General features: G+C 55.3%; 1 protein-coding gene across 13 annotated transcripts in view; it reads right to left on the minus strand.

Moving 5' to 3' along the window:
• ADORA1 (adenosine A1 receptor) overlaps positions 1-24,310 on the minus strand; it is a 37,914-nt gene that overhangs the window by 8,748 nt on the left and 4,856 nt on the right. For 3 of the 13 annotated variants that reach the window (XR_013997881.1, XR_013997884.1, XM_081124151.1), the window contains exons 1-2: positions 14,881-15,021; positions 14,174-14,553 (exon numbers count right to left, since the gene is read on the minus strand). Coding sequence is in view for 4 of the 13 variants with exons in the window: in XM_081124151.1 (XP_080980277.1) it covers positions 14,174-14,514 (341 nt within the window). In the remaining 9 variants the exon portion in view is untranslated. Of the gene's footprint in view, positions 1-14,173; positions 15,041-20,259; positions 20,341-24,310 lie in introns of those variants that run through there. The other 10 variants (XR_013997880.1, XR_013997883.1, XM_081124149.1 and 7 more) reach the window with 6 other exon arrangements.

Raw genomic sequence — 24,310 nt, forward strand, 5'->3', positions numbered from 1 at the left:
AGGGCTCTTCCCAGACAAGTGGGGACTGAGTTCCAGACTGACACTGAGGTGCTTTATCATCTGGCATCAGAGGCCTTCCACTGTAAACACCTAAATGGCCTCTGTGTCCTGGCCAGACCCCAATGGTTCAGGCGTGACAGTGAGCAGGAAGAATGGAGCTCAGTCACCACAAAGAACTCCCTGCCAGAGGGACTGACCAGCTTCCTAATAAGTGTGTGTTGACTCAGAAGGAAAGAGGAGAGAATCCACACAGTGGGTTTGGAAAAAGCACAGCTGTGTTTGGAGCCAGGCCAGGGACGAGGAAGCATCCAGCCACCTGCTGAAACCAGGGCAGGGTCCCCAGACCTGGTGCCGTCTCCCTGTCCTGGCTCCTCACTCAGGCATGGGGCCCAAGGGCCAGTGGGGGGCCAGAGGGGTCGGCACCCTCTGCGCCCTGAGGCTCGGATGGCGCAGGCTGAGCCGTCTTCCTTCCTCTTCCTTGGCATCTGAGGCTCTGGTCCTCTCGTCCCTGCCTCCCTCCTTAGCAAGGATCTCAGCCACTTGTAACTAAAAACTTGGATCTCAAGACCAGGGAAGTGAGGCTTTCAGACTATTAAACTACTTCCTGCAGAGAGACTGTTGTCCCAGAGGAGAATAGGAAACCAGATACAATCAAAGGCACTGGGCAGACTCCAGGGGCCAAATATTTAGCAGTAACTTTGCCCAGAGGAGTCTGGATGAAGGGCCCCAGGAGGAGCCAGGTCGGCTGGGTCCCGACAATCCTGCTTAGAATCTTGCTGCTTGGGTCCTATGGCATGACACACCATCAGGGAATATCAGTGTCACTCATCCCAAAGGGGACCATCTGAGCCCCACGGCTGGCCTGCAGAGCTGCCGGGGAGGAAGGGACCCTGAGCTCCTTGAAAGAAAGGAGCAGAGTAAGTGGATTAGATCATTAGTGTGATGGGCCTTGGAAATAGCTCCTGGTCACTTACTGAAGACAAATAATTCCACAGGCTGGTGGGAAAGACAAGTCTCTGGGTGCCTCCCCCACTCTCCCGTCTTCTGATTTGGTTATTCCCTTCCTGCATCGGGGCATCTGGGAGCAAGCAGAAGAAAGGCAGCTCCTGCCCGAGGGAACACATCTGATGGGAGGCACAGCCGCTGAGCAAAGGGAGCCCCCAGTCGGGAGAGAGGCCAGCTAGTGCTGAAACATCCAAGGCTGAACCCCCTACTCAGAGGTAGCAGGGCATGGGCCTCATAAGTGCTGTGTGCCTTGTCCCCACTGTGCCCTCCCACTCATACAAAGAGGGGTTTCTGTTTGCTCAGAGGGTCTGACCAGGAGGAGTCAGGGAGTGGGGTGTTGGGAAGGAGGTTCTCAGATGTAGGGAAGGCACATTTTCAAAGCATATTTGTCTACAGAGCCCACCCTCTCCCCAAGCCCAGGTGTATGGAAACGAAAACAGGAGGCATAGGCACTGTGCTTTGAAATAAGGTCTTGGGTGATTCTGAGATGCAGCCACCTCCTCACCACCCCCAGAGGGAGCCAGCTCTCTGACCCCCAAGGCCAGGTGCAGCCCCCACATCCCAGAGGCCAGTGGTCCTTGAGGAAGAGGGCATCTGACTGGAACAGTTAACTCAGGAAAGTAAGCCCTGACCTCCACACTCCTAGCCATTCCCTGCTCTGAGGCTCGACTCTCTCCAGCCCTAGGTAAAGCCAGGATGGTGAAGACACCACAGTCAAATGGTCCCACCTGCTGTGGGTGACTTTCTGACTTATCAGGTGGGATGGAAAAAACCATCCTGTCAGCACAGAGATCCAATGACCTGTGAGTGGCTGCGCAGCGAGACCTCCCCAGGCGTCCACAGTGTCAAAGGAGGTAAAATTCCTTTTGCAGCCAAACGGAAAGGCCTGACATTATGGGGAAAGGGAGCAGACTATGGTCACTTACAAGAGGTGGCAGAGAATCCCACAGCCTGGCTGGCACATTGGAGGGATACTGAAATGTTTACTGTTTCATCTCATTGTGCCCGGGCTCGAGAGTGCAGAGAAGGACCCATGCTGCCCAGCAAGGGGGGCCTACATGTGAAGCAGCCAGATCAGGACCCCCGAGAGCAGCCTCCTGCTTGGTCAAGGCCGGGAGGGAGGGAGCTGGCCTTGTGAGACCCCTCCCCTGCAGGGCATCTGTGTCCTCAGAGGGATGATGTGACTGAATGAGATATTCCCAAGTGCTGGCAGGCCTTGCTTCCCCTCTTCTAGACCAGCTGGGCACTGGCAGAAGGGAGGGAGGAACTTGAGAACCAGCTTGGGGAGGAGGAGCCCAGGGGCACATTCAATTACCCGGAAGGGCGGCCCCGGCTCTAAGGATGTCACGCTCTGCTACTCGCCCAAGGAGGGGATGAAGGGAGCACCACGGAATGGAGAGAAAAATAAGTATTTGTTGAGTGAATGGAGTGCTGAGGAGTCAGATCTGAGTACAAACTGTGACTCCACAAGCTAACAGCTCATAGCCCTCAGCAAGTCACAGTTCCTGGCCCTGGGTCTTGTCCTCCGCACAACGGGAGGAGGAGACTAGCTTGGTGGGCTCAGTGTGGCCACGAGGCTGGTGCAGTGACTGATGTAGGCCCCGCTAGGTGAACAGTAGCAACTGGTACCCATTGTTATCACCGCCCGAAGGACACCCTGATTGCTCGGGGAAATACAGTCAGTGCCTAAAGAGATACAAGCAGGTGCAGGGACAAAGAAACAAAAAGTTACTGTTTCACTTTGGGAGGCTCTTCGCATGGCTTCAGGAGCCACTTTGCAGCCAGCTCCCCCACCAAATTCAACCTTGGTACAGAATCAGTCTGAGTCAGGAGGGGACTGGGTGGGAGAGGGCGCTGGCTGGCCCAAAGCTTCACCCTGCTCCCCGAGCGCAGGAAAGGCCTCTGGAGTAAGTGGCCTGTCTGGAACCAGGGGTGACTCAGTCTCTGCCTAAAGGGCTATTTCTCAGCTGGAGAGACCCTGTGCAGACTGATGCCCCAGTGCCCAGACCTTCCCTGGCCTGGACACAGGAATGCCCTCTAGCGGGAGTCTACCCCCAGTTCCTCCTGCTACAAGACCAACCCTCTGCTCTCGGCCTGCCCTGGTGCAGGGGGCGAACAGCCAGTTCTCCTCTGTGGGTGTCGCCTGTGCCCCTGAATGGAGCAGCAGGGAGCCTGGCAGCCTCCCAGAGCAGGGACCTTTGAGGGGTGATTAATCAACTCATTCTCAGTCAGTTCTCCAACCTCAGCAAAGCCCTGTGTAGCCCTCACATGTGCCAGAGCCCTGGATGGGGGATCTCAATGATGGTGTGAGGGTGGGAGAGGAAGCTTAGTAAATCAAAGCCTTTTTTTTCCATCTACCATTCATGAAAGCTTGAAAGCACAGTGCTTAGAGCTGGAAAAAGAACATCAGTTGCTGACAACAATGAGCGTTAGGGACTGAACCAGACAGAAATCAGGCAGGACCCATGTTGCAGCCTCGGGGCAGGGTGAGGGGGACACCAAAGTGCCTTCTCTCACCCCACTGGAATCAGCCCCTCAGTGTAGGCCCTTTGGAAGTTCCAACTCTATGCTCTGGAACTGTCCCATCCATGAGGAGTTAGAGCCCAGCACCAGCTTTCAGCCTGACTACCATACCTGTCCCTCCTCTAACCCCTGACCTCTGTGGAGCTGATGTCTGCTTGCCCGACAGAGGGACACTGGTTGACCTGGAACAAACACTGGCCACATTAGACAAGGTCTGTCTCAGGCTCAAACTGCTGTCAGCGAATCTCACCACCTCTCAAAGCCTGTTTCCTTGTCTGTGACATGAAGTGACATCTGTCGCCACCTCCCAGATTTCCAAGGTCACCAGGGCCCAAGCTTCCCAGCAGTCTCCTTCCTCTCCTTGGTCCACACACCAGGGTGACTAGCCCAAGGTTATTCAGCTGATAGCCAAACAGGAATTGCAACTTAGGTCAGAAGCCTCTAAGGCCTGTTCTGCAGTTCAGGTATTGAACTCCCGGTGCCATGAGGAATCAGAGGACAGAGCCAAGTCTTACATTACCAGTGTCCATTACTGTTCGAGCTTCCCAAAGCCCAGTGGCACTCAGTATCTGGCTCAAAAGAAGCTCTGCCCCACTTCGTCTGGGGAGGAGGCTGACAGAGGAGCCCAGGAGGAGGAAAGCATTGTCCTGGGTCACGCAGGAAATAGGACTGTGAATCCCCACCAGGTCCATGGCCAATCCACTGTCATGGACAGCAGCACCCAACACGTGCGGAGAGAAAGGAGGGACCAGGATGTAGACAAGGGGGCAGGAGCTCCCACCTCCCAGGCCAGCAGGTCCCACAGCACCACTCACATGGCTTTTGTTGTTGCTGTTTCACAGATGGGAAAACCACGGCCCAGGAAGGTTCAGGGAGTGCCCAGGGCCACAGCAGGCTGGTTGGTGTCGGAGCTGAGCCTGGCCCATGCTCTCTGCAGGGTGCCTCTACCTGTGGTGCATAAAGGGCCTCCCTGAACCCATCTCCACCTCTCACCTTTGAGCGCCTGGTGGGGTTATTTCTGCTTCCATGCTGCTAGCAACACCTCCAGATTTAGCTTCCCTGCACTTGTGATCAAGGCAGCCCTACAGATGAAACACACGAGCCCCGGGTCCAGGGAGGAAGCAAGCAGGGCCGACAGGAAACCACACCAGCCTGCGCCCACCAGCAGCCTCGGTCCCAGCTGTCACCCTCTCAGCTCAGCCTGTACCCATTTCTCTTGTCATCTGCAAAATCCTATGTCTGGTCTCAGCTGAGAAGCTCCCTGAGGACAGTGGCTGAGGCAGCGGGTGCATCACTCACAGCCTTCACCTGGGCACCCGCCAGGCAGGTGTTCAAGTCCCAGTTTTCTACATATTAACTTGTTTTCAAGTCCCTTGGTCTCCCTGGTTCTCAGTATCTTTATTTGTAAAATGGTGTTGATACCAGCCTTGCAAAAGTAAATAAAATTAAATATGCTACAAAGTTGGCACCCAAGCTGCTCTGACGTCCAGGACAGTGTCACTTGGCAGGAGCCCCTACCCCACCCAACGGAGGGTCTCCTTTCCTGGGACCCTCTCCTTCCAGGCTGCCCTCAGGCTCACAGACAGGCTCAAAGCAGAGAAAGGGGTGCCCCAGACACACCCTCACCTGCACACAGGGCTCTATGTGGCTCCCGGCTGTGCCACAGGCACTTCCCCAGGGTCCCGCTGGCCACACTGTCTGTGTAAAGGAACCTCAACTTCACTGTGGGTGGGCATGTCAGATGCCCACCCAACCACAGAGACAGACAGACACACACAGCACACCGCTATGCACCTCTCGCTCCCTCCCAGCAACTGCTGGAAAGGGGAAGGAGCCCAAGAGGCTGGGGAGAGATCTGTTTTTACATAGGAGCCTCTCTACAATTCCCTGAGGTACATGTTAGTATTTCCAGTTCACAGATGAAGAAACTGAGGCTCAGAGAGTTTGGCCAAGGTGAGAGCAGAGCTCAGACTGAGAGGCCAGCGTGGCAGCCTGACTCCAGATGCCCTGGGTCCTGTGGCACCCTAAGAAGTCAGGCAGGAACAGAGAGTCCCCTTCCCGATGAAGTGACTTGTCAGGTGGGCCAGTGGCAGGCCAGGCCCTGAGCTCCAGCCTCTGAGTTCCCAGCCAGAGATCCCCTCCGTACTGGGCGGATTGGGGGATCTCTTCTCTCCCAGCATCTCCATGATGGAGGGGGCTCCCCTACCCTTGAGTCTCCCCACAGATGTTTCCTTTGAACATTTTTCTTCATGTCTTGACTACAGACTGAGTTCAGACCCAGGCCACATTCTGACAGGACAAGGGGGCCTCAAGAATGTCCCCTCCTGGCCAATGCAACTTCAGCAGTGGGGGGAGACATGCACTCCCAAGGAGACCCTTGAGGCCCTGGAGCTGCCCTGGTATTGAGGGACTAGAGTCCAGCCCCAGCTGCACGTTGGATCAGCCCCAGGTGCCTCCCCACCTCATGGGGTCAGGAAGTTCTTGTGGGTCTTGAAGCTTCTGTCTCACTGGCCTTCCACTGCCCACTGCCCACTGATCACTGAGCCACACGCTCATCTTCCAGCAGCCTGGAGGGAGCCATCCACAGCTTCAGTAGGTGGGAGACGGAGAGGAAGCAGGTCAACTCCAGGCATGGGGCACACCCACTCCCTCACTGCTCCACTGTCTCTTGGGTCTATACTCCACTCCCACACTCAGATCTACAGCTCAATGCCAGGCAGTCAGGCAAGCCCTTGGGCAGCTATGAACTGCAGGCCAGAAAGCAGATAGCAGGGAGGGGGGTCAGGGTGCCTAACTCTCCTCCCCCACACACCCAGAGCCAGCTCACCCTTGAACAATAAAGCTATTCCCCCTTCCCATTTTGAGAGTGATGCCTTACAAATATTTGCAGTAGGGATTGGAATTAAGCCCATTTTATAGATGTGGACACTGAGACCCAAACAGGTAAGTGATTTACCTAAGATCACTCAGCATTAAGTGTTGGAGTCAAGGTTCAAATAGGGGTCTTTTCATTCATCTGTTCAATCATTTATTCAAAAATTCTGTTTACACTTAGCAGGTAGGTGGCTGTTAGCAAGTTGTTTAACCTCTCTGAGCCTCAGCTTTCTCAGAAAATGTGGAAAATAGGGATATATTATACTGTTAATATAAAATGCTATTTGTGCCTCTTCATAAAATTGTGCAAGAATTTAAGTCAGAGAATCCACATAAAGTATTCAGCACAGGGCCCAGCAAACACTCCAGTCGCTTGTCGCTACCACCATTCACTCAGTGATTCACTGGGTCGGTTACTGGATAACAAAAACAGGCAGAAACTATGCTGGACACTGTGGAGGTAGAGATGCTTGGCTTGAACGGCACCCTAAGTTGCTCACAGGACAGAAAGGGATGTTTGACAAGGGCTGTGTTATAGGGGAGCATACAGACCTGTGGGAACATGAAGGCAAAACCAGGAAGGCTTTCTGGAGGAGGTGTCATCTGAGCTGAATATTAAAGAATGAGCAGGAACTAGCCAGACAAGAGAAGGGAACAGATTTCTGGGGTGTTTACATGTGTGGTCGTACTCCTCTCAACTCCAAGGCCTGGGCAAGTTCAAAAGAGATGGCCAGGAGGCAGGGAAGTGTTTTGAGCACAGGTAGAAGGCAGTGTGGGGCTGAGCACTGCAGACTGGGCACCGTGTACCTGGTGTGAGCCAAGCCTGCTTAGGCCTCCTGCCGAGGGGCAGCTGGTGAGTTATCAGCCTGTGGGGCTGTGCCCTTGAGGACAGAACTGGTGTTATCAGAAGACACTTGCTGACTTGAACATGTAAATTGTGTTCCTGCCTCAGGAAGATTAATTGTGGGGGTGGGACACACAGGAAAGAGCAGAGCTTGGTTGGGACTCATATCTGGGCTTCTGAGAAGAAGGGGCTGGCGGGAGGGGACAGGGGTGAGCAAGCAGAGTCCAGTGAAAGATCTGGAGCCCAGGGCAGTATGTTTTGACTTCTAAAAATAAAAATAACACCCTCAACACACACAAAGGTGTGAATGTGTAAACACAGCCCGTGCTAATTGCCTAAAGCCACTGTGACCTCCTGTAGTGATTAAGGGTGGGGGGGTCATGCCTTCACAGCCTCACTGGCTCACTGGCTCACTCAACTGTCACAGCAGCTCTGAATGGTGTCTGTGTTTCTCTCAGCCCTCACTGGGCCATTGTCATCACGGGGGCCCTAGGAGGCCATAACGCAGGGGGTGTGGAGGGGGAGGTGTTGTGTTTACTCTGCAGAGGACAGGCCCCTGTGGCAGGTATGTCTGCTGGGCAGAGCAAGTCCCCAAGCACACTGAGTGTTTTCCTCCCCAGAGGCAACTTTGGAGTTGGCTGCACCCAGGGGGCCTTGTTTCTGCTCCCAGAGATGGCAGCGCCTGGAGCTGCACCACGTGAGGCCCTCAGGAGACAAAGAGGGATCGGGAGGGCTATTCACACCCTTCCCTCCAAAAAACAGGAGTCTGCTTGGGGTCAGGAGACCAGGATACTCCCCCTAACTTGCCAAGTAGCTGGCCAATTACCCCTCCATGCCCCAGCACCCCCCCATCTCTTAGGAATGTTTTAATGAAATAACCCTTCATTCCCCAAGACCTGCCTTTGCCCGTAGGTGCAGATGAAGCGTCAACTAGCATATTCCAGGGCTGCCCAACCTCCCCAGCAAGGTTGTTCCTGCATTTAAGCATTCTCCCATTCCTCCCCGACAGACACTGACTCAGCCACCTACTAAGGCATGTGCTAGGTACAGGACACAGTGAGCAAGACAGGAGAGAACCACGTCTGTCCTCACGCGCTTGCAGCTCATTTTGACACAGACCTGAACCCCATGGACTGCAGGGGCCACCTGACATCATGTGGTAAACGTAAAACAAGCTCCAGAAAATCTGCCACAGTAACAGTCCCCCTTACTCAGTGCCGGTATTTGCCAGCCCCTTCACATCTCATCTGAAAGCCTCATGACAACCGTGAGGAAGTGAGAAAGGCTGTTTACCAAAGAAGAAATGGAAGCTCAGAGAGGTTAAGCAGCTTCTCCAAGATGACACAGCTCATGGGCCTGAACTGTCTGCCTGGAAGACTGCGCTCACCCTTCCTCCCATGGGTGTATCTCTGTAAAACAGGGGAGAGAGATGCCTCTGTGCTGTGGTCCCAGTTGGGAGCTGAGAAGTGGACACGGTGGCCTCTGAGAGTGGGCTGCCCAGTGAGAGCTGTAAGTCCGGCCACCAGCACCTGTGCCAAGCCCCCAAATGCACTGCAAAGCATTCTCTGCTCCAGAGGCTAAAGGAAACTGTGTCAGCATGGGAGAGCTGAGGGGCTTCTCCGAGCTGACTGGGCAGTGAACACCCGCGCCCCCAGGCCTGCCCTCTCTGCCTCCCAGGGCTGGGCGAGAGCTGATGATAACTGCCAGCCTCTTGAGTGACTATCCTCTCTGCACGTTAGCTGACACTTGGCCAGTCAGTGCTCCAGAGCAGCTGTCACAGGACTGTGCTGTGCAGCAGGGAGGGGGTGGGAGGGACCACCCTGCAGTGGTGCCACAGCCCACAGTGCCCGGTCACCAGTGGGGGCTACGATGAGGGTGAGAAAGGAGGTTGTGGAGGCTCAGGATGTGCACGAACAGGACTCGCCCAAGAGTGGCTGAGGAATGGCAGAGATTTGGGGGGGCCTAGCTACCCCAGAAGCCACCGTGTCTCATCCTGAATGGAGCCTGGAAGGAAGGAAGAACCCCCAGCTCTGATGTGGTCCCTGCCTAAGAAAGCCCAGAGCCTCCTGAGAAATGATAACAGCTGGAGCAGCTGGAGGTGCCCCGGAAGCCAGCTGGGTGTTTGAGGGGCCCCTTCCTTGAGGCCAGGAAAGTAGGGGCCTGTCTGCCCAACTACAGGAAGGGATAGAAGCAGGCGTGAGCAAGAGGAACCACTGGGGGACCTGCCATCAATGTGGCGAGTACAACACCCTTGCACACACAGACTAGCCCTATTTGGTTGTGACATAATTTGCTTTTTATATATCACTGCATTTCATTTGCTAATATTTTATTAAGGTCTCTTGACATTTTAAATATGTAATTGGGATTATGGCATTCCCTGTTTAAACCACTTTTGAGGCTTCTTAGTGCACTTAGAATAAAATGTGAACTCTTGACCCTGAGCCTCAGGGCCCCGGCCTACCTCAGTCCTCGGTCCCTGTGAGTCTCTCCAGACACTGACCTGAACTCTGGAGAAGCCAAACACAGAGAATGCCACAGGGAATGCCACAGAGAATGCCAGGATGGCTTCCTCCCTCGAATTCTTCTCTGTTGTAACTGTAGCTCTCTGCCTGTGGACCTATTGGCTCTCTGCACACCAGTCTCTAAGTTCCACAGAGGCAGTGACCTCATGCCTGTCACAGAATCTGTCACCTCTAAATCCATGAAGGAATGAATCCTCAGGGCCTTTGCCCATGCCGCTGGGCACAGCTGGCTATAGACACACAGAGTCTCGCTTCAAATCCATCACCAGGAATTTCAAGTGGCCCTTTCTGCTGCCCCGGTTACACCAGGCTTCCTGACTCAAGTCACCGCCCCACTTCCAAGAGAATGACTTCACACCTGTGACTCCCCATCACCACCTCCCGCACCCTCCCTTTCAGTCGATGACCTGGCTTCACAACTCACCTCCCAGCACCTGCACCCACACTCTGCCTCCTGCCCGTTAGAAAGTCTTCATGCTCCTCTAACACCAACCCTCTGCATGTCTCTTACGTCCCAGCCCTGCTTCCTAAGCCAGGACTTCACTCCAGAAAGCCTCTCCTTCGCCCCATCATTAGTTTTGCACCCTCTATGGGGCCACCTCAGGTAGTGCACAAACACTAACGCCCCTCTTCTGTTAGAGCACAACACAAAACAAAACGCCTTCTTCCCACTTCTCTGCCCCATTACTTTGCTCTCCGTGCAACAAAGTGTCGAGGAAAGTGCAGGCTAGTCAGGGGGAGGAGGGCTACATTGATGCCTAAAAGCTGGCACACCCTCATCTACCAGAGTTCTTTCTCCGCCTGAGCCTGGTCCAGCAGGCCAGCCTCCCCCACGCCTGGCTGTGCTTCCCGGTCAGCAGCCCAGCTGGGCAAGCTTCCAGCTGTGGACAGAGGCAAGGCTACCGGGGCTCCTGTGCCCACTGGAGTGAAGGTGAGGAGGGAGGGAGGAGAGCCTGTGGGCTGAGCAGGGTGCAGGGAACATTGGCGAAGATCAGAGGAGAAAGATCACCCTGCTGACAGCCTTGAGGAACCTCCTCTATAAACCCTACAGCTTCTTAGACATGATTCAAGATGCACATGGGCTCACTGGTTAAAGATATCGGTTGACATGTCTGGATTTCAGTCCTGTCTCTTCTCCTGACAAGATGTTTGTCTGGGCAAATTTCTGAACCTCAGACCTCAATTTATCTAAAAAAGTGTCTGCAGAATGGGGATTTACAATCACCTCTATACTACTGAGAGGCTATGAGCATTAAGTGAGATAAAGCAGATAAAACCACAGCACCATGCCTAGTTCTTAACACTAGGAGCTAAAAACAGAACACAATTTTCCCAGGATCTCAAAACAGCACTGTCAGGAGTAAAGACAAGGAAGAGCCACAGAGAGCAGAAAGGAACCTTGGGGACCTCGCGCCCAGCCCCTTTGTCTAACAGATGAGGGGGGAAAGGATCAGAGAGGTCGAATCCAAGGTTGCATAGCTAGTTAGTAACAGAGCAAGGTTCAAATTCAGGTCAATCTGGCTCCCAAACCCCCATCACCTCTCACCCCATCCCACCCATCTGGGTCTCCTGCCCACAAAGAGGGCGCTGGTCAGGGAGCCCTGCTGGCACTCCTCCCCATAGCCAGCCCCCGGAGTAGGAGCCACCAAGATACCCCGGGGTGAGTGCCCAGAAGTACGAGCTGAGGGGAATAGGGTGGCAGTTACCAAGCATGTGAAGGTGTTATGCAAATGACATGCTAAGTACATGTAAATGACCACAAGTTATTGATAAATCTACCACTTGAGGTACTTATTTTTATTTTTGTAACTGGATCACACTACATGCTGTGAGCCTTTGTCTCTTTGTCTTTCTGCCAAGTGGAAGGAAATAAAATGTGTGGTTGACTGACCAACCCATGCCTCACCAGGTGCCTGGGGCCCTCCGGCTGCGAGGTGCTCTCCCAGACCCCGCAGCCCACTGACTCCAGCAGATCAGCAGGAAGCAGTGACAGGCAAGGGCCCAGAGCGGCCAGTCAGCTCAGCCCAGCCTCCAGGACCCCGGCTTTGGGAGCTGGGCCCTGGCAAGAGAAAGGTTCCTCTCCATGGGGCACTCCAGGCACTGTGGGCCTGAGCTGATGGGGCAGCACGGTCAGGGCTGCCCAGGAGGCAGCATGGAGATCTTAGCCCCAGCAAAAAGGTTGATTAGAGGGCCGGCATCTGGAAGGCCTGCCTGAAGCTCAACCTGAAGCTCTGCAAGCTCATCTAGTTCAGCCCACGTTTACTGAGTGTCTGCTACACGCCAGACACTGTGCTAGGCTTTCTGGAGAAATAGCAGAAACAGACAGAATGCCGAGCTGCCCTGGTCGCTGCCCTTGGGACCCTGACGACCCACCAAGTGAGAAAAAGCAAGGACAGGTGTAACTTCACGGTGCCTGGCACTTCTCTGGAAACGGGGGGGGGGGGGGGGGGACTACTGTATGAAAGCATGAATAGGCGGGGCAGAGCTTGTCTATCCAGCCCCACTTTGAGCCAAATGTTAACAGTGATGAAACGACAAACATAAACCTACCACGTGTGGCTTGCACACAACATGTTGGACACAGAGCTAACTGCCAGTGTCCCAGGGAGAAGGTACAATATTCATGCCCCCTTTTATAGACGAGGGAACCACAGCTTAAAGACATCAATTAGTGACTTTCCCGGGGTCACAGCTGGAAACTCACAGCAACGACTGGAACCCGAGCCTGTTTTTTAGCCTCTAAGCAGGCCACAGCCTCAACCCTCAGAAGACAGCCCCTCAAGACCCCCAGCTCCTTGAGACCGGAGCACAGAAGCTGCCTCCTGGAGGAACAGGCCTGCAGCCACCACCACCCACAGGGCAAGGAGGGCACATCTGCCACTGTCACATCAGGACCAGGCCTTTGCTCAGCTTCATACCCCTCCAGACAGAACTTCTGGAGCAGCTTCTACATCTGCACATTCGTGTTTCCTAATGTGGTCTGCTCAGAGGTCCAGCTACTCAGATGGGCTGAGGCCAGCTTCACCCTCACGGCCACCGTGACCTGGGACCAAGGGCAGCACAGTCTCCTCAGTGCTGAGTTTCTGAGTGGCCTTCCCTGCCTCTTTCTCCCCTGAGCAGCGGTCTTCACCCCACATCCCTTGGGAAGCCTGGAGGCTGAGGGAGGTAGGCAGGGCAGAGGGCCGGCATTAAGGTGCTGGGACATGGGGGAATCAGGAAGTTAGGTGAGCAAGGGGACCCAGGCTCTGCTCCCAACCAGCAGCAGGAGACCCTCTGGGTCTGAGTTTTCCCTTTACCAGCTCCCACTGCAGCTTCCTGATAGGATCACGGTGAGAACAGGAAAAAATGGTGCATGAAAAAAAGCTTCAAAAAGTTGCACAAATTTAATGCAAACGGGAGATACGTGGGAGGCTAGGCCTGCCTGGGCAAATTGCCAAGTGAGGCCAGAGGCCCCAGTCCCAGATATGGAAGCTACTCCAGGGATGGCAGGTGCCAGTGATGGCCAGAGCACCTCTACTGCTGACGAGACTTAAAGAGGGGCCCTCACAGAGTGTCCCAGCAGGGCCCGCCTGGCAGTGGGCCCAGGCGTTCACTGGCACTTGGTGACCCAGGCACTGCCTGGTGACGAGATTGTGGCCTGGAAGCCCTGGCGAGGAGCCCCAGGGTGGACTAGACACCCACATGAGGATGGCCACCATCAGGCCACCCACCCTGGTGCTGCCTGGGCACAGCATGAGTCCCTCTGCTGTGACTGGCAAAGACTTGCAGGGTTTTGTGACCGAACAGAGCATTAGGAGAAGGTACCCTCATTTCTCCCTCCTCCTGCCTGCAACAGAGATCCCAGCAGTGGGAGTTGGGCAGAGGTAAGCTGGCGGCTTAGGCCCACAGTTCAGCCCCAGAGGGTGGAGCCGGCTGGCAAGATGCATGTCTGCAGGAAGGCTCTCCGGTCTGCTTGGGGGAGCAGCCCTCTGGCTTCTGGAGGGCCACCCTCGGCGCACGACCACCCCCCCCAGCAACCTGCTCTCCCCTTCCGCTCTCCAGAGATTGGTGGGCTCAGCTCATTCTGCCCAGCACTCACTGTGACTGTCTTGCCGGCCCCCCCAACCCCCGCTCCAGACTGGACAGCTGGCCGTGTCCTGAGAACAGCAGCAGCTTAGCTGGGGGCTCCTGGGCACTGCCAGGGTCACATTCCTCCAGCCACCCAGCATCCTCCTGCTTCAACCCCAGCTCAGCCCAGCACCACAGAGCAGAGGGCACAGAGGCAGAGTGGGGACTGGGCACAATGGCCCAGAGGACATCTGGCTTTCTGGGGTCTTGTTTCCACCTTCTACCATCTCTAGACGGCCCTCACACCACCTAGCATGGGTGTGGTCAGCACCTGCCGCTGCTGCTTGGGACTCACCGGAGTGGGATCTTGACACGGAGGTAGCGGTCCACGGCAATGGCCAGCAGGGCCAGGATGGAGCTCTGGGTCAGGATGAGGACAGGGCAGGCGACCATGAGGCAGGTGTGGAAGTGGGTCTGTGGCCCAATGTTGATGAGGATGGCAAGCGGGATGACCAGAGCGCCCACGGCCACATCAGCCACTGCCAGCGATGCGATGAAACAGAAGGTGGCATCCCGCAGCGCCTGGTTCACCTTCACTGCCCAGATCACCAGCACATTCCCAGGCACAGAGACCAGGGCGATGAGCACCTCAATGCCAATGTAGGCGGCCTGGAAGGCCGAGACAGAGGGCGGCATTGCAGGCAAAGGCCGGGCACATCAGCGGACAGTCGGCACCTATGATCAAGAAGCCTGGGGTTGGGAGGCCTGCACCTGGGAGGGGACAGGGGCTCTGGAAGTCCCTTCCCTTTGGGTCTGTGCCGCACTTGGCACAGTCAGTGGCTTCCCGGGCTGGCGAGATACCCTGGCCCTTTCTCTGCCTAATCTCTGTCCCTCCCCTTATCACCCCCAGAGGTTTCATTCAGCAACTTAAGATAGCAGCGTTCACTCCTCCACTGGCTTTTTTATCAGGTGTGAGGCAGCTCCGCTGCACACACCCCACCAGGGTCCCCCATGCCTGGCTCTGCCCACCTATGCCCACGGAACAGGATGCCAGGAGCTCACCAGCCTGCCTGCTGGCAGCCAGGGGGTCCCAGAGGTAGTGCCCAAAGTTGGGGGCACCTGGTGCTGCCCAGAGCTCCCAGAGGCGCTCAGGGCTGGACTCTGGGCACCGCGCGCGCAGCAGCTCATCGCCTTCCCGGCTCCGCTGCAGTGCCGCCGGCCCAGCCTTTTCAAGCAATCACATGGTGCGCGGAGGCTCGGCCCTGGACGCTTTTAAAGAGGTAGCGCCCTGCTCCACACCTGGGACGAGCCGATGGACGGGGTCTGGGGGACTGAGCTCAGCACCAGCAGGGGCGCAGGGCCCCCTTTCCCCAGCGTTCGGCCGCCCACCTGAGACGATGGGCACCAGCCTCCCAGCAGAGCCCTGGCCCCGCTCCAGCTCCGCGGGGAACCTCGCCCACCCTGCCCCTAGAAGGGGCTCTCTAGTCACCTTTTTCAGCCCTCTCCTGCATCCCTCTCGGGAAGCCCCAATGCCAATGGAAACACAGACCTACCCAAGGTCACCAAAGCTGGCAGAGCTCACAGCCACCTGAGCAGTTCCGTCCAAAAGCCCTCCCAGCCCGACTCTTTCCGCAGCCGCCAGCTCGGGGATGCCTGGAGAAACCTGGGCCGACCCAGCAGGTCGGGGGATGAAGCTGCTGGGACTCCCCTGGGGCTCCCCAGCACAGGAGCCGGGTGACAAACGAGCTCCACACAGCAGAGGGGCGGGGGGGGGGGGGGGGGGGGCGGGGGCGGGGTGGCACCGCGGGCCCCTCCCTCCTCGCCCTCCATCTCCTTCCCCACCCCCTCTGCTAAACAAAGGAAGTGATTCTGGGTGAGAAAAGCTGGGAAAATGCGAGCTTTCCTTGGGGGCCCCTGTGTGAATCCAGCCTCTAGAGTAGACAGAGGTGCAGCGTCCCTGCGTCCACTCCCCCTTCTTGATGCTGGATGCCCCGGAGGAGACCCCTCCACCAGCTGCGCAACATCCCCCACCTCAAGCTGCTCTCTGACTTCCCCCACCGCGCCCCTCAATCTTGAAACCTGGGTACATTCGCAGGAACTAGCATCCTTCCTGCACGCATCGCTGTGCAGACTCTCTCCTGAGTCACTACACCCTTTCTCAGCTCTCTTTAGTCTGTCAGCAATTTTCCTGTTACAGATGGGGGTGTGGAAGCTCTGAAAAGCCGCCTTGCTTCCCAAGATCATCTCCATCATGTCACCCCCTCTGGTGTCCCCCTCTGTCCTCTCAGCACAGTCCAATCTGCTGGCCTTGCAGATGAGCCTGGCCAGGGAAGCAAGGTCCAACGAGGCCCTGAACAGTCCTCCCCACTGTTCCCGACCCAGTCCCCTCTTGGCTGCCTCATGCTGCAGGTTCAGGTAGGCCCACTGGTACCTACTAAGGACCTCCAAATTCCCAGGGCAGACCCTCCTTCAACACAGGTGCCTTGCAGAGATCCTAACCTGGGAAATCCTTGTTCGTAGATGGTGTGCAAGGGCCCTGGCAGGGCAGAGTCAGGGCTGGGAGAGCTGGGGGGCCTCATGCCTTGAGCTACTCCAGGCCCCTCAGGCTCTGCCCTTATTGCACCTCACGATGCCCAGAGAGTTCTGCCCAGAGGAGGAAGGTCTTTGCTCAGTCTCCAGGGGTGGATAACTTCCATTTCTGCCTCAGACAGACAGCAAAGTTTGTGGTCCTTCCCTAGAGCCTAGTGGGAGAAACTGGGAAGTGTCGATTCTTCCCCAGGCTCCGCCCCAACTTCCCCAGCACCCCCAGGGGCATCAACATTCATCACTCCCCCGCCCTTGAGAAAGTCTTTGCATCCATCCCCCTGACTCTCAGAGCTTTCCTTGTGATCTCAGCCCAAGTTCTTTTGTGATCAAGGCTTTCTCTTGATTTTCACTCAGCTTCCTAATTTTGGCTCATCTAGCTGTCACAAACACCTGCAAAGACTAAGGCAGGCCTGGCCTGGCACAAGGGGTGGGTACTGAGTCACCCATCCAGCAACCTTCATCTCTGGAGGACACCTGAGCCTCTCCCGCACACACTCACCCCTAGTTGAAAAGCAGTAGATACATTCGCAGACCTGTCAGAGGCAGCAGCAAGCTTGACCAGAGATTAAAAGGCAAACCTAAGAGGAAACATGGAAGAGCAAAGATGGACAAGACAGATGTCACGTGGGACCCCTGGGCCCCTTGGCCAGCCAAGCAGAGCAGCTGGGGAGTGAGGGGTAAAGGTGACTTGGTTTCAAGCTCAGGTTCCTGGAGAAATGTGATGGTGGAAGGATAAGAAGTCCACTCCTGGACGAGTGGAGTGGGATGTGCCCATGTGGAAGGGGTCCAGCAGGCCCAGCAGGGCTTGTGGAAGTGGCTGAGGGGACAATCAGAGCTCCAGCTGAGTCTTTTCCACTGAGGTGGCAGACAAAGCTCTGGGTGAGATGAGAGGGCTCAGAGACAGGATGCAGAGAGAAGCTGGAAGGAAATGGGCTGTGCACACCCCAGGGGAGCTGCTAGTGAACGTCTGTGGCAGGGTGCTGAGGGGTTCAGGGCTGGGGAGCAGCTGTGAGTCATCCAAGGGGCAGTGGGGACTCAGCGACAAGAAGGGGGGTTAATGCTGAACCAGGAAGGAAAGGATGGCGGCTGTGGTGCACAGGAGGCTTTGAAGAGCTTGGTGTGGAAGAGAAACAGAAGATGGGCTGTTAGCTGCAGCACAGAGGGGTCAAAAAGAGGTTGGTTTAAGCAGCAGATCTGAGCATGCTCCTCACAACCTGAGAGAGGGTAGCAGTGGCAGGGAAGAGGAGCTGAGAACAGACCCCACCAGTCAAGGTCCTCAGTGGCTAGTGACAGCCAGCTGGGCACAGAGTTCTGGATGCTAAAAGACCTGGAGTAGGAGCTGTCCACCCTCTCCAAGCCCCTCACGCACCCACCTGACATGCGGCCAGCAGTCGGCCCCACGTGTGTGCCACAGTTAAAGAATCAGCCTTCTCTTGGCACCTGCAACTCCTCACCTGGCGGCCCCACCCCTGACCTCAGCCTAAGGGCACCAGCCATGGATTTCTGGGCTTCTCTGGCCCTGACTGCAGCCAAAGAGGGGCTTCTGGGTGATTCACCTGCCACCCCACTGCCTGGAGGACTTGGATCAGCTCCACCACATCACGGAGTTGTTACAGCTCAGGCCTCTGGCACAGCCTAGCTCGTCCTTGTCTGTCCATTCACCCCTCCTCCCCAGACCCTCACATACCACCCCCAAGAGTGCAAGGGCAGAAGGGGAAATCGAGGCAGGGAAAACTGTGACTTCCTAATGCTTCCTTTACTCCTTCCAGCCCATGAAGCAGTGCTCTTGCCCCTCAAGGAAAAGAAATATGCCCCCTAACTTTTGTATGTCCTGAGGGGGAGAGAAGGCCATGGGTGGGGAGCAGAAACAGAGTTGCCAGATTAAATGCAGGTCACCCAGTTAAGTTTTATTGGGATATAATTTATATATCATAAAGTTCACTTATATATTATTATTATTTTTTTAATATATCTTTATTGATTTCAGAGAGAGGAAAGGAGAGGGAGAGAGAGAGAGATAGAAACATCAATGATGAGAGTCATTGATCAACTGCAGCCCACAACCCGGGCATGTGCCCAGACCGGGAATCAAACCCTGATCACCTGGATCCTAGGTCGACGCTTAACCGCTGAGCCACGCCCGGCCGGGCAAGTTCACCCATTTAAAGTGTACAATTTAATCATTTTCAGTATACTTACAGAATTGCGCAACTATCTCCCCAATTTAATTTTAGAACATTTCCATCACCCCCCCCAAAACCTCGAACCTGTTACCAGTCATTTCCAACCCTACCCATCCCCTCAGGCCTGGGAACCACTGATCGCCTTCCAGTCTCTATGGATTTGCCTGTTCTGGGCGTTTCATATAAATGGAGCTGTGTGACCCGTGGGCCTTTGTGACTGGCTTCTTTCACTTAGCATAACATTTTCAGAGTGCATCTAAGTCATACCTCCTTATGACTGGGTGATATTCCATTGTGGGACAGACCAAGTTTTGTTTATCCATCTTTAGTCGATGGCCATGGGGTTGAGACCACTTTTCTAGATAATGCTGCACTGAAGTGTGTGTGTGAACTCGTACCTGGCTCTCAAATTTATCTCAAGCATCGTCACGCTACCTGGTTGGAAAGCTGTTATGATCCCTTATCAGAGTAAAAGACCCCAGCTCAGAGGGAACCCAGGAACCACCAAATGCTGGAATGAAACATGAGCTCAGGCCTCCAACTCCCAGCCCAGGGTTCTCTCCAACACGTCCTAGGAGCCCCTCTCAGGGAGCCTGCGTCTTCCCCAGGGAATAAGACAGATGGGATTGGAAAGCAACATAGCTGTTAATTAGGAGCTTTCTGGACTGAGTCCTGGGGTGAGGGCTGAGACTGAAGCCAGTGGCTCCTTGGAAGGAGCGAGGTAGGAAGCTAAAGTGCAGCGGTCTCCTCCCCCAGGGCCCTAGAGCCTGTCACGAGCCCACTACACAGGTGCTCAGTGAGTCCCACGGAAGCCAGGAGTCACCGTCACAAGGAGGAATCTGAACTGGTGGCATTCCTGGGAAACGAACAGATAGGAGACCTTTGAAAAATGCAGGCTTGGCCCCAGATTTGCCTTCCGCCCATTCTTTTTGCTCTCGTCTCGTCCTGGCCCTGACCTCCTGACCTGTAGCACAGCTGAGTGCTGGTCTGGAGGTGCTCTGTCCTCATCAGCCCTGACATTCCACCTCTCCCCCAAGGCCCTGTCGCCAGGGCTTCCTAGAGCTCAAGACACACTTGTCGAGTGTCTGCAATGACCTTGTGCAGGACAATCACGAACAAAGTCTCTCAAACTGACTTCTTGGTGGAGGAACAGGATGGCGGCGCAGGTAACCGCAGTCCACGTCGCCTCCGCAACCACATCAAAATTACAACTAAAATATAGAACCACCGTCACTCAGAACCTCCTGAAATATGGCTGCACAGAAGCCCTACAACCAGGGAACTGAAAAAGCATCGAGATTGTAGGAGGGGCAGAGACGCGGGTGGATCGAGGCTGAATCGCAGAGACGCAGCCGCGGGCCCACACCCGGTGCCAGGGTTTAAACCCTGAATGGACATCTCGGCAGCGGGAGTTTCCCAGAGGAGTGAGGGGTCGCAGCCCCACAGCAGGCCCCCAGCCCAGGGCTCCAGAGCTGGGAAGAGAAGGCCCCACAGCTTCGGGCTGTGAAACCAGGGGGACTGTGAAACCTGTGAAACTGAGGGTCGCGGACACTGGTGGAGTCCCAGGCTTTCCTCTCAAAGGGCCCGCACGGACTCACTCCGACGCGCTCCCTCTGAGCCCAGCGCCGGACAGCAGCCTGAAAGGACCTGGGACACTCGGGGAGGAACTAACCTGCCTGAAATCCAGGCGAGAGGTGGAGGGCGGCTTCCTCCCACGCAGAAGGGCTGGCAGAGGCCATGGCTCCTTTGGCGAGTCCTCCCCGCACACAGCCAGCCGGCAGGCAGGCGCCATGTTTGAATCGCCAGCACCTGACTCACGCCTTTGGCCCCGCCCCGTGATTCCCGGAGGCCCCGCCCCTCCCCACCTGCAGCTCATCCAGGCCATTTCCAGGGTCTTTTCTGTGCAAGTGGCCTCTCGAGCCTCATGCTTAGGACTTTCCTAGAATCTCTCAAATAAGCAGCAGCTGGCCTCATGCCCCATGGGGCTTGATAAGTGGCCCCAGGCCTGGCACTAGTGGCAGCCGCATTGGTTCATAGCTTGGCCTCTCCTGGGCACCTCCAAGCCCAGCACATGTAGCAGCCAGCTACGGTTTGCTGTGTAGCTCATGCTGCGTGGCCCTGGGCAAGGCACTGGCACAGGCTGACTCTGCACCTCCCCGGAGGCCCCAGAGACAGTGCACCTGGTGGTCAGACCCGACCACGCTGGATTACAACCCTACCACATCCACAAGTGACACACTCAAGGGGTGCACTTGGTGAACACCAAAGCTCCACTGAAGTAAATCCTGCTCCATAGGGGGTCTCCAGCACAGCAGCTCTCTGGCTGTAGCTGCAGCTGGTCCTCACAGCTGATTGGCCTGGGGGTCAGTTCCTCCCAGTGATGCCAATAGCAACCAAGGCTCAACTACAACAGGACAGTGCACACGGCCCACACAGGGGAGCACCTAGAAGGCCCAGCTCAGGTGACTGTGGAGGCTGAGCCCCTGGACCCTACAGGACACCTACTGCACAGAGCCACTCTACCAATTCCAGGAGACACAGCAGCTCTACCTAATACATAGAAACAAACACCTGGAAGCAGCCAAAATACGGAGGCAAAGAAACATGTCACAAAGGAAAGAACAGAAGAAATCTCTAGAAGAGGAACTAAATGAAATAGAGACGAGCAAGCTGACAGATACAGAGTTCAGAATAATGGTTATAAGGATGCTCAAGGATCTTAGTGAGACTATTAAGGAAACAAGTGAGACCATCGATGACTTAATAAAGAACCAGACAGAAACAAAGGCTGCACGAACTGAAAGGCAGAATAGTTTATGGGGAATCAACAGTAGAGTAAAGGACACTGGGAATCAAATCAGCAGTTTGGAGCACGGACACAGACAATGACGGGGTGAAGGCCTGGGGAAGGGGTGGGAGCGAGGGGGAGGGGGTCAGTTGGGGGGGGAAATGGGACACCTGTAATACCCTCAACAATAAAGATAAAGGGAAAAAAAGAACAACAACAAAAAGAACAAAGCCTCTCAACACTCTGTTGTTTAGACCCTCGAACATCACAGTATGGCTGCTAAGCTGTGGGCTGGATCCAGAGCCAGGAGCAGCCGTCCCATCAGGGCCTGTGCCTGGGGCTCGGGGTCCCCCTGCTGGCCAGATGGAAGCCCAGGACATGGGGTGAGGTGGCACGCCTGGTGCTCCCTGCCCACTGGGTGCTGGTTCCTGAGCTGGTAGGAGGAACCAAGTCTTTGTCAGGCTTCAGGGAGACTCTCCACTGTACCCCACCTCTCAAAGGTTTGTGAGCTCACCTGGAGAGCTGAAGACCACCTAAGACTGCCCATCAAACCTCCCCGTCAAAGAATAGAGAGACTGTGTGCTGGCCCCCAATCCAAGGTACTTTGTTCCCTTTTCTAGGCCAAGTCTCCTAAACCAGCCCCAAAGGGATGAGATCACTCCTGTTCAGAGAAATCTCCAGAGAAAAGCATTTTCAGCTTTCATGGGACCTGGCTGCCCTTTGTTCTGACCGTAAGAAAGTCGGACCTAGACCCACAGCCTCCAGTTTCTCCTGGAAATGGGAGACTGCTGGGCATTTCATTAGTTAAATCCTTCTCAGAGGTCATGAATTTTGTCTCTAGTGTCAAAGAAATTTGGCGTCAAATCTCATTTCTCTCCCTTCTCGAGTGTCTGATCAAGAAGCCTTAGTTTTCTCACCTGTGAAATGGATGTTATACTTTTACAAGAGGCTGTTGGGAGGACTCCGTGATGTGCTATAAAATCAGTAGCACCGTGTTTAGTAGACGTTACCTTTCCTCCTCTATCACTTACCTTAGAGAAGAGAGGGGTGGTGGCTACAGGGTACGTATGAGTTCTGGACAGAAAAGTGTGGCCTGGCCTGTCGTCCTGCTCACCTCCTTGTGTTCCTACCCCTGTCTGCAAAGGGTGGCAGCTGCTTTTGTCCCCTGCCTGGGCTCTGACCCAACCAGAAGCCTGGCACAGCTGTTGGAATGGCCCAAATGCCTTGGGTTTAGGGTTAGGCCCAGGACAGCCGGGCTGGGGAGGAGGGGAAGGGGCCCATAAGGAGCATCTCCTTTCTCACTGTGCCCGCTCACCCCGCAGCTTCCGGAGCCTTTCAGGTTGGCCTGCCCCAGCAAGGGATGGGAGGGGCCAGGAAGCAGTCCCCCTTTCCCTCCCTGGTCTTCTGCCCTCTGATGCCTTCTCCCATGGCTGAACCCACCCCACCCCCACCCACTTGCTGCCAGCTGTCCCTGACCTGAGCTGGGCACCCTGCCTGCTGCACACGCGTGAATCGCCAGCATTCACACTCTGACCCCAGAGCCTCCACCTGTTCCCCTCGGTCTAAGCAGCAGGGCTGTGTGGCCCCATCTGTTGTCCTCCATCCAGCCCTCAGTGCAAGAGACTAAACTTCAAAACCCCCACCTTCCACCTGCCAGGACAGGGTGGGGGACGGGCTGAGGGGCAGGGTCTGAGTCGGAGGCCTTGTCCTTCCGGCCCCAGGCCCACCAGCACTGTCTGGAACAACCTTCCGATTGCAAAAGGCAAAAAGCCCACCCTCCCCAAAAGGACATTTGCATATTTAATAACATCCCCTTCCTGCATCTCATTTCTTCATGGCCAGCATCTGAATGAAGGGCCAATCAGTGTGCTATGTCAACAGAAAGACAACGGCAGCAACGTTGTTTAAACTAATTTTTGTTATGCGAGCAACATGTGAATAGGTAGAGGAAGCCCTGTTGAAATGTTCTTCCTGAAAAGGAGTGCCTGGGACATTATTTGCTGTGTATAGGCCGGCTTGGACAGCCGTGATAAAACACCACAGACTAGGGGCTTAAACAACAGAAATTTGTTTTCTCGCCGTTCTGGAAGCTGTGAGTCTGAGGTCAGGGCCCATCATGGTCAGGTTCTGGTGAGGACCCTCCCCTTGGTTTGCAGACGGCCACCTTCATGCTCAGCTCACTGGCCCTTCCTTGGTGCAAGCAGGTGAAGAGAGTAACCTACCTTCGTGATCTCAGCTCACCCTCATTACCTCCCAAAAGCTCCTTCTCCAAATGCCGTCACATTGGCAGTTAGGGCTTCAACATATGAATTTGGGGGGACACATATTCAGACCACAGCAGACAGCCACCAGATTAGCTAACTACCTTCTTGCAGGTTGGGAGGTGCTGAGTCACACAGGATTTATGAAGAATGTGTGTTTTGGGGGGGGGGGGGGGGTGAGAATGAGAATGCAGACAGGTCCCAAGGATTCTCACCTAATCCCCCCAACAAGGCTGTGCGCTTGCTTAGCTCTGGGGACTCAGAAAACCATGACTTCCAAACCCCTTTTCTGTGGCGCCTGCCCCTGTCCCTCAGGTTCTCCATGCATGCCCCACCCACCTTTTAGCTGCTGGCCCTGCCCAGCCAGGCCTTGAGGAGGGAGCACTACCTCTGTGTACTTTCTCTAAGTGGGCACTTCCTTCCAAGAGAACTGTCCCCAGAGGTTTCCTCGACATCCACAGTGATGGAGAGCTGGGGGAGGAGGCATGAAAGGGAAGAGCTTTAAGTTCTAAAGGAGAGAAAATAAAATTCTGCTGGAGCAGAGGGAGATGGGGAGAGATGGAGAAGGGATCTAGGAAGCTCTGCTTTGGTATCAGCATTGGGGTTTCATAGGACAGATGGAGGTGTTATTTATAACTCAAAACAGTCAGAGCTGAGATCCCGCAAGTGCCAGG

The sequence above is a fragment of the Miniopterus schreibersii genome, assembly GCF_964146895.1.
Source record: "Miniopterus schreibersii genome assembly, chromosome: 21".
Classification (NCBI taxonomy): Eukaryota; Metazoa; Chordata; class Mammalia; order Chiroptera; family Miniopteridae; genus Miniopterus; species Miniopterus schreibersii.